This window comes from Mus caroli, chromosome 18 (genome assembly GCF_900094665.2).
Source record: "Mus caroli chromosome 18, CAROLI_EIJ_v1.1, whole genome shotgun sequence".
Lineage (NCBI taxonomy): Eukaryota > Metazoa > Chordata > Mammalia > Rodentia > Muridae > Mus > Mus caroli.
The window spans coordinates 64,595,319-64,605,711 of NC_034587.1; the positions used below are offsets into that span (position 1 = coordinate 64,595,319).

Consider the following 10,393-nt stretch of genomic DNA (forward strand, 5'->3'; position numbering starts at 1 on the left):
TTTCCTAGTGAAATGTGAACAGATACACTTTCCCTCTGGATAGCCCACTGAAAATACACCAAAGAAACAATCCCACCATTTAGGCTGGAGAATTGGAAGTTACTAAGTAGGAATATAGGGTAACTCCTGGGCAGTTGCATGACTGAAAAGTATCAGTAGTGTGCAGTAATCTTTTGAAGCATTGGTTAGTGTGATATAAAGGCTGACTGAGGTAATAAGTGTGGAGGTTTTCAGGATGTATATTGAGTGTGTGAAGCACAGTAATGCCCCCCCCCCTTTGTTTTGCTTTGAGTTTAATTTTTAAGGGGCCTGACATTTCCTGGTTCTAGACAAATGGCCTGTTTTGTACCTGAGTAGGATGTTATTCTTTTCATGCTTGCTCCCCCTCTGCTTCATTAAGTGTTTAATTTCCTGGCCTGGGACCGGGTGTTCTCATCTGGGTCTGTTCTGTTTTCCCTCTGAGCTCTCAGAATCTGGGTTCTCTTTATACTGTGTTAGGTGCTGACTCACTGGTGATCACTGTTACGAAGAACTCTCATTTCTTTGGTAAAGACAACTTTTAATCACTGACTTGATAAAGTACTACTTTAAAATATTGTCACGCGGTTATCATAGTGAGGTGGCGAGAAAGTACTACTTTAAAATATTGTCACGCAGTTATCATAGTGAGGTGGCGAGTTTTCTTGTCCCAAGATAGCCAAGAATGGAATGGGCAGACAGTGGAGGGAAAATGGCGGGGGGCTTTATTTGTAAAGGACAGCGCTGTGCCCTACACAGGGTGCCAGCTCAGAGACTATCAGCAAATGTTAGAGCTTGAAGCCTTTAGAGCATCTCAGGATGCCAACCAAGAGCAGTTCCTAGCAGAGCAAGTCTACAGAAAATAGGTTATAGCAGCCTCTTGTCTTTCTGGCAGATCTTGAAGGCTAGAGACAGGTGCAGAAATGGATTCCTGTTTGCATCTTTGGGGCTGGGGTAAGAATAAGTTCCCCTACTTACAGCTGTAGGTTGACTCTTTGAAGGCAGAACATTAGGAGTTCCAGTGAGTTCCTTACTTGAAGCAGGAGCTGCCGCTGTAGCAAGCTACCGATGGGCCTGTCTTGAAGGTAGTTTTCTTTCCTGGCTGCAGAGCAGGCTGAGTGGATGCTGGCTGGGAGCCAGGATTTACGGTTTTCCTTCTCTACCTCATCAGACAGGCTAACCCATATATCTGTCTCTCTGGAGCTCTGCTTCCCATCAAACCCAGGAGGGGCAAGAGCTTAGCAACACTCAAGGGTATACTCAACTAGGTCAGTAGGCTCCGTTCTCTGCCACTGAAGTGGAAAGAAGCAGATATTTCACTGTCAAAAGGGGACCCCAAGTTTTCCTCAGCTGTGGGTGGCTAATGACCTTTGCGGAGAGAGGGGCTGCTTCCACTTACTCTATCAGGAGCCATTTTGTTGTGTTAATCTCCTCAGAGAGCAGACAGACCTCCACTCATTGGGGGCTGCAGCCTGTTTCCCCACTTCACTTGCACTTGGGGCTCCTGTCAGCTTTTGTTTAATGGGGTTTTGCTTCATTCTAGTCACCATGGCAACGGCACTGGGACCTTTCACATATAAGGCTATCAAACATAGCCTTTTGCTTTGGTGTTATCTTACATGGGTTCAGTAGCAGCTGGATGTTTTGTTTTTGTTTTTTTGTTTTGTTTGTTTTGTGCTTCATTTCCCTTGCTGCCTCAGCAGCCGTAGGGGAGTAAGCACCTGACTGTTAGAAAGTGGTGGCTCTGTTGGTTGGTTGCTGGGGCCCATCCAGGCAATTGTGACTGTGGGCTGCAGTTGGACACTGCTTGTATGAGAAGCAGGGGTTTATGGTTACTGTTGTAAAGGTCCAGTTGTCTTCACTCCTAGGTTTCTTGGGCCCTGAATACTGCTACAGACCTCTGATCCTGGTGGGAGCTTTTCTCCTGTTGTCACCAACCAGAATTGCCACTGGGGGCCCTTTAGCCCTTTAGTCCTTTAGTGGAGCATTCACAGGTTGTGCATGTGCAGGTTGAGTGTGGCTAAGCCGTGTGAGCAGGGCAGCTAATTCTGACAAGCTAGCATTCTGATGACTTACTGTATGTGCTATTACACTTTAGTGCCATTTGCTTTATTGGCTGGTGACCCTCACCTTCCTCTGTTCTCATGTCTCACTGAGAAGGCCTCATTGATGAGGTTGAAAGAGGAGATTGGTTTCCTGGTGGGATTTTCTCCAGGACCTGTGTGACATAGCTCTAATATTATGAAACTCCGTTCCTCTATAAAAGCAGATACTGTACATTTGAGGGAAATGTTATATACAGCTTTAGCAGAAGTATATTTTAGATATAGCATCGTAGTGATAAGATTGTTCAAATCCTTCTTTTAAAGTTATTAGTTTATGTGTATAAATGTTTTATTCATGTATGTCTGTGTACCACATCCATGCACTGCCTGAGGAGGCTAGAAGAGGGCATTGACTTCCTTAGAACTAGAGTTACAGACGGTTGTGAGCCATCCTGTGAGTGCTGAGGTTCAAACCTGCCTTCTCTAGAAGAGCAGCCAGTGCTCTTAACCACCGAGCCGTCTCTAGCCCTCAAATCAAATTTTTTCAGAGAGAAAACTAGCCAATGTAAAAACATTTGTTATTTTACTTGGTTCACACTAAACCTTGAATTCCTTATCTCTGTGTAAAGTTGGGGCCTGTATGTCTTGCCTTGTGTGTTTTGTAGATCTCCATCATATTTCTGCCCAGAGACAGAGGGAATTATGCCCAGTTTTGGGATGTTGAGTGCCACCCTGCTAAAGAACCTCACATGAAACATACATTGAGATTCCAGCTCTCTGGCCAGGTGAGTATTCTCCTGGATACAATAAGCAAGTATATATCTATTAAAAACCCTAAATGAAAAAAAAAAAAACTCAAAATACACAGTTATCTCCTGATACGGTTTCAGCTTTCGCTAATATGTGGCGTGGCCTCGCTCATGCTTTAAGATTCTTCTCAGACTTTATTAGTTGCTGACTATGCAGTCTGCGTTAGCCTCTGTTGTTTAAACGCCACATAAACCATGGTTGACCTAACTATGTAAGTTGCTGTCTATGTGTATGTATGTGTATGGGCATTTGCATTGGGGGCAGCAAAACTAGACAGTATACAGAACAGAGTTTGCAGGACTTAAAAATAATCATGTCTTTACAGTCTTTTTTTTTTAATAATGGAATTCTCATGAGGAAATGTCTTTGTGCTTTCTGGAGTATTCTCCTTTTCTCCTCCCACTTTGTGTGTGTTTTGTTTTGTTTTCCTAACCAGAGCATCAGAGCAGAGAATGACCCTGCAGACTCATGCTCCTCCAGAGATGCCCTCATTAAAGTAGATACTGCAGTCACGTCCCGGAGGCGCGCTGTGTCTGAGACAACTGCTCACACACCTGGGTATGTATGTGCACTGTGTCCATCTTGAGACTTTGTGTGCATGTCGGTGAGATACTGATGTGGCACTAACATACCTTTGTACATATAAGAGTCACTTCCATTCTTCACCAAGATAGTGCCTCTCCTCTGAAAAGCTCTAATGTATCCTTTGGAAGTAAAATGTGTTCTGTTCTGGCTTCTGTTTCATAGGATGAAGTTTGCTTTAGCTCCACAAGCATGCACATCTTTGTGTCTGCCGTCTTTCAGCTTTACACCTCCTGTGATTCGCCAGTGCTGTTGAGCATACACAGCTATTCTTTTGTATTGTTTTGCATTTCCTTTGTGAACTATATTTTTCCATTGACATTTGGGTATCCTATAATTTTGGAATACTATGAACTAAAGTACTATGATCATTATTTTATGCATATTTCTTTTTGGGGGCATTAAGTCAGGGTCTCATTATATAGGTCTGGCCACCCTTGAACTAACAGAGATGCACCTGCCTCAGCCTCCCGAGTGCAGAAACTAAAGTCATGTTTAGTTACTACGCCTGTCTTTCTGTGCGTTTTGAAGAATAAATGTTTTTATTAATTTTGAATAAAAATAACTAATTACTACCCCAAATTGCTGGATCACATGATAAGCATATTTTAACTTTAAAACAAGTTGACATAGTTTTCCCAAAATGGTTGTGCTGTTTTATATTTCTATAAGAGTATGAAAGTAGATTCTGGGGCTGGAGAGATGGCTCAGCAGTTAAGAGCACTGGCTGCTTATGCGGGGGACTGGAGTCTAGCCCCAGTGCCCTTACTGGGCAGTTAGAACTGCTGTAATGTCAGCCCAGGGGTCAGTCTGGAGCTCTCTGGCCTCCACGTGCCCTGCACACACAGGTTCTTAGACATGTATAGGCATATATATAGATATATGGATATAGATATATATGCGCACAAGTTAAAAACAACCAAGCCCTTAAGAAAGTAGGTGTTTGTTTGTTTGTTTGTTTGTTTTGGCCAGGCTAAACTGCATTTACTGCTGCTGATGATGTGAAACTTCTCCTCTCCCACCCGCACCTCTCACGAGCATGCCCAGGTTGAAAGTACATGAGCAGTATTTTCTAAGAGTCATGTTATTTGTATTTGATGAGTGTGTGCTTGTGTGGGTATATCACTTAAGTGCAGGTGTTCTTGGAATCCAGAATAAGGCATCAGATCCCCTAGTGCTGGAGTCACAGATGGTTGTGAACTACATGTTCTCTCTGAAGACAATCTTGTGTCCTCTGCCAGCGCAGGAAGTACTCTTTTAACTACTGAGCCATCTCTCCAGCCCTGAAAGTATATTCGTAACATTTTTATATCATTAATTTATACTGTTCTAATGGTAATAACTATCATATCCAATAAAAATCTTAAGTCAGATAGTCTTAATTTATTTCTAGAAGAAGATTTTTAGAAGAAGGCGGTCTGCTGAAACCCACTAAGTTTAATATATAAATTTGGTCATCTGTCTTCTAATGTAGCAATAATGCATTTTGTTTTAAAGAAATAGAACGCTTTATAGAGAGCATCGTCTTCCCGCTGTCCACTTAATGTGTTCCTCTCATGTTCTTAGAGCTCTGATGATGCCCAGAGACGCTAAAGCTGAGGGTAGGGCAACGGTGGCCTTAGTCTCACCTCCACGGTTTTCAGTGGCAGGGCCCTGACAGTCCTGCGGTAACTTTGATCACACTGAGGAAGTAAACAGGAAATAATGACAGACAGCTGCCTGGGGACTGTCTTGCTAGCAGTTTTGAAGTGAAGTCCAGAGAGTGGTTAGAGAGCAGATTGGCAGGTCAGTATATAGAACCAGGACTGAAACAGAGGCAGCACCGTCATTTCTACTCAGAAAGCCAAGGTTCTCAGAAGGTCAGCATCTGTGGACAACTCAGAAGAGCCCATGGAAATAGGATTGCTCCAGGTGACAAGAACTGAAGCAAACATGGGAAAGAAGTCACCTTCACAGTGCCCCTAACCCAGCCCGCCTGAAGAGCCTCCAGTGGCATCGTCCACATGATTAGATAAGCCCCAAACCAGAGGAGTCTCTGAGCTGCACTGTCGCCCGCACTGTATAGTGCATGGAACACTGGAGTTACAGACTTGGTAATTGTTTTTGTAAACCTCTTCCCAAAGCAGGCAGCTCAACTCGAGTCATCATGGAGTATATGCCCCAAAGGATGTCTACATGTTCCTGCCAACCAAACTTGGGGAATCCAGGACGCTGAAAATCAATTTGAGAAATAATTCTTTTTCCACTCATGCAGTAAGTTGAAAATATTATGTAGGATTCAAAAGATTATTTTCTTAATGACTAGAGATATATTCTGTATATTTCAGTTGTAATGCATTTTAACAAATGCTTTAATGCTGTCTGTATTTGAAAAGAATTTTATTTGCAATTCATGGTTTTTAATTTGAAAATCAAATTTAAAATTTTTAACTTTTTTTTCTTATATCTTCTGCTACACAGTACATTTCTAGATAACATTTACTTTATCAAAATAGAGAAAATTCATGTTAAAACTCTTTAAATGTGTTTCTGTTATATGAGTCTCTAATTTTTTTAGTTGAACCTAAATTTACTCAGTGTATCCTTAAAGCCAAGCCAAGTTTTATATATGACAAATTTCAAATTTTCCTACTGTTACAATGTGTTCCCTTTCAATTTCCAGCTGAAGTTTTTGAGCCCCAGAGAACCTTTCCACATCAAACACTCCAAGTACACTTTGAGGTGAGTGTGACAAGAGTCACTGTGCTTCTGAGGGCTGGAGGACAGGACAGGGACAGAAGTCTCACTGTAGCTTCCTTTCTTCATTGGAGGGCCTTTCTGCTCACTCTTCACAAATAGCCAAGCAATGGAAGAATCCTGCTTAACGTCTGTCATTGCTCTCTGTGGGTCACTTGACAGTCTGGTGGCCCCGCAGGCTTTGATCCACTGTTAATCCCTTTTGCTCGCTTGTGTCCACAGCAGATAGAGCTTAACAGTCCAGGGCTGCCTCGTAACTGTTCCTGCTCAGTGTTGCTCTCCTCAGTCAGGACTGAGCTCACCAGGTTATTTTCACTCAGTGAGACAGGAATGGTGCAGTGACTTAGGGAGACAGTCATTGTTATGTTTCCCAGTTGTCTCCCTTCAGGCACCACTGGGTGCTCTTAAGTCTAGACTCTGAGCTCTTTTTACTAGGAAGTTAATGATTTTTGGTTTTGCTGTTTGTTTTGTTTTTGAACCATTACAGGTGTAAGCCAGAAAATGACCAGGTCTAAGACAAGTTTTGGGGGTAGGGCCACAGCATTCAGTCTGTTGTTGGCAGAGAATCTTTGTGACATTATGCATTTGTTAAATATTGACAGCACCTAAATTCAGATGTGATTTTGACAATTGAAACGTCGGATTATTTCATATGTTTTGCTTCATCTCAATTTTTAACAAGATGTACACACACACATTTATATATATATATATATATATATTTGTTTGTTTGAGATAGCATTTTACTCAGTTGACAAAAGATGGCTCAGCGGTTAAGAGCACTGGTTATACAACCATCTGTAATGGGATCCGACACCCTCTTCTGATGTGTCTGAAGATAGCTACAGTGTACTTATATAAATGGAATACATATATTTTTAAAAACGTGTAGAAAGTGTAGACAGCTACGGTGGCACACACCTGCAATTTCTGCTCCCTGAGAGGTGGAGCACTTGGAAACTGTCCTGGACTCCATAATAAAACCCTGCCCCTGGAAAAGAAAGGTGCGCGTTGTTACACAGGTGAGAAAGTAGACGTTCTTATTGACACGAGTTTGTGGACTTCTTGCCTTAGAGCTAGAGAATGTTGTCTTAAGTTGAACCTACTTTTGTGTACAGTCTTGGTATTTTAGTTACCTTTCTATGAAGAAATGAAAAAATACCTAACAGCCAGGCAGTGGTGGCGCAGGCCTTTAATCCCAGCACTTGGGAGGCAGAGGCAGGCGGATTTCTGAGTTCAAGGCCAGCCTGGTCTACAGAGTGAGTTCCAGGACAGCCAGGACTACAACAGAGAAACCCTGTATCGAGAAAAAAAAAAGAAAAAAAAAATACCTAACAAAAAAGCAACCTAAGAAAGAAGGGCTTTCTTCATCTCACAGTTTGTCCCGCTGTGGCAGGAAGGTCACATGGCAGCCACAGCCAGGAAGCCACAAGCAAGAACAGCACTGGTGCTCAGGGCGCTTGCGTATCATGCAGTCCAGGACCGTGGCCCAGGGTTGGCGCTGTGCATGATTTGTGCGGGTCACTCTCACAGGCGTTGTCTCTTCAGTGATGGCAGTGTTAGCCATCTCATTGGATCACATTTACTGCAGCTAAAGAAACTTAGAAACACAAGCGAGTATATCTCTTTTGTTTTGATTTTTAAAGATCATTTTATTTTTAATCATGTGTATGTAGGGGAAGGGGTTCACCACACATGAAAATAAGCAAACAATTTTTCAGTAGCTAGTTCTTTTCTGCTTTCTGAAAAGATTTATTTGTATTTTCTGTGTATGAATCCTTGCCTGCGTGTATATATGTGTAACCTGTGTGCCTGGTACCAGCTAATCCACAAGAGGGCATTAGGTGCTCTGGGATTGGTGCAGGAGCAGCCAGTGCTCCTAACCACTGAGCCATCTTTCCAGCCTGGGATGCTCTTCTGCATCTGAAAGCCAGTGCTGGGTTTCATTAGAAAACATTGGTAACAGTGTTCAGAAACAAAGTAACACTTGGACGTGTTAGTAAGAGTGTAGCCGCTTCTGATCGCCAGACTTCAAATCCGCCCCTCTGAGGAGGGACTAGGACCGTGCCATAGGGAGAGTCTAAAAAGCTACTCGCTTTGACTTGTAGTGATTACACCAAAAGTTGCTGACTACATATGGGCAGGCTGTGCATAAAGTATAGAAAGATCATTAACTATAGCCATGAAGTATATCCAGGGGCAGTTTTATGGACAAGACTGTTAATATTGCTCTTTAACATAGGCCCTCTTTGCCAGTCTATATATCTAAAAAAGCTTCAAGAATAATTTTTTATTCAGATTTTAGAGCAAACTTACACAGTAATGTTGATAAGAATGGTAGCCATTGTATTTTAATTTTTTTACAGTACAGTATGGTACCTGAAGTAAAGCCAGGAGTTTTTTTTTTTTTTAATTAACGAATAAATTTAATTTTCTTATTGGATATTTTCTTTATTTATATTTCAAATGTTATCCCCTCAGGAAACCCCCATCCCATCCCCCCTCCCCCTGCCTTTATGAGGGTGTTCCCCCACCTACCCACCCACTCCTGCCTTCCGGCTCTGGCATTCCCCTACACTGGGGCATCGAACAACCTCAGGCCCAAGGGCCTCTCTTCCCACTGATGTCCAACAAGGTCATCTTCTGCCACATATGTGGCCAGCGCCATGGGTCATTCCATGTGTATTCTTTGGTTGGTAGTCTAGTCCCTGGGAGCTCTGAGGATCTGGCCTGTTGACACTGTTGCTCCCCCCATAGGGCTGCAGAGCCCCTCAGCTCCTTTAGTCTCTTCTCCAACTCCTCCACTGGGGACCCCACGCTCAACCCAATGTTTGGCTTCAAGCTTCCTCCTCTGTATTTGGAAGAACCTCTCAGGAGACAGCCATATCAGGCTCCTGTCAGTAAGCACTTGCTGGCATCCACAATAGCGTCAGGATTTGGCGACTAGATGGGATGGATCACCAGGTGGGGTGATCTCTGGATGGCAGACTCTTCCCCACACTCTGTCTCCATATTTCCTCCTGTGAGGATTTTGTTCCCCATTCTAAGAACTGAAGCATCCACACTTTGGTTTTCCCTCTTCTGGGAAAGCCAGGATTTTTATATAGGTAGATCTGTAGGTAGATAGTGGCTTAAGTTTGTATATGGATGCAGAGAAGCAAAATGGTTCTTGGATGGAGCCTGTGCTGTGCCAGCGTTGTGCTGGGGCAGGCAGCTGATGGCCAATGTCACTGCTCATCTTCCCGTGTCCTCCTCCACAGGGCCCGACACTATATCCACATCCCGGTGCACTTCAGACCAGAGGCAGTGGGCAGATTTGAAGCTTTACTTGTGATCCAAACAGATGAAGGCAAGAGCATTGCTGTTCGACTAATCGGTGAATCCCTTGGAAAACATTAACTAGAATACATATTGTGTAAATGACCTGCTTATATTTTGGCAATCTCATTTTTCTATACCAAAATTATGCTGTTGTATATATTTTGTATGATAAATTCAATGTGTATAAATTATAGATTTGTTTTATAAAGAATTTATTTCTGAAGCCCTCACTAAATATCATGTGTCTAGCTCACAGTATTAACATTTACAAGGGAGAAGTTCTATTTTTACATTGATTATGACATTCTGAATAAATGTGGCATATGTTTTGATATGGTGTATTTACAAATAAAGTTGATATTTAAATTGAACTTGTCCTTTTTGTATTTTATAATATGATGCCACATTATAAAAATGAGAATATTGCTTTATCCTCCTGATTGTTCCCAAGAAGCGTCTTCAGAGTCTTTTCTGGTTTCTTCTGTGTTACACAGCCTCTATCTGCTAGCTGGCTGTTGAGCTAGTCTTCCTAGTCTGTGTAGAGATGGTGGGAAAGCTTGCTTGTTTCCTGTTCACCGTATTCAGTGCTGGGCTGGACAGTTGCTCCTGGATCTAATTTGGGCATGACCTTTGTAGTCATGTACTTGCCATAGGATAAGGTGAATTCTGTGACATTCACAGGGGATGGAAAGGGGTTGGGAGTGGTTAAGGAGCTGGGCATATGAATGGTCAGGAAGGCAGCATGCCACCCAGGAGGTGAAGGTGAGTGACTGCTTTCTGGCTAGTCACTGGGGCATGCCCTGAGCATGCAGCCTTCTGGGAAGTGGTATAGCCCGCAGCATAGATGTTGCTGCCATTGTGGCCCTGGGATCTCGGCTGGG

At 42.9% G+C, this 10,393-nt stretch overlaps 1 protein-coding gene across 4 annotated transcripts in view; it reads left to right on the plus strand.

The window, feature by feature from the left end:
• The window catches only part of Cep192 (centrosomal protein 192), an 86,893-nt gene extending 77,010 nt beyond the window's left edge, over positions 1-9,883 (plus strand). For 2 of the 4 annotated variants that reach the window (XM_029471872.1, XM_029471873.1), the window contains exons 42-46: positions 2,729-2,848; positions 3,310-3,431; positions 5,579-5,708; positions 6,118-6,176; positions 9,452-9,851. In XM_029471872.1, coding sequence (XP_029327732.1) covers positions 2,729-2,848; positions 3,310-3,431; positions 5,579-5,708; positions 6,118-6,176; positions 9,452-9,590 — 570 coding nt within the window. In that variant the 3' untranslated portion in view covers positions 9,591-9,851. Of the gene's footprint in view, positions 1-2,728; positions 2,849-3,309; positions 3,432-3,620; positions 3,832-5,578; positions 5,709-6,117; positions 6,177-9,451 lie in introns of those variants that run through there. The other 2 variants (XM_029471874.1, XM_029471875.1) reach the window with 2 other exon arrangements.
• Positions 9,884-10,393: the final 510 nt, after the last annotated feature.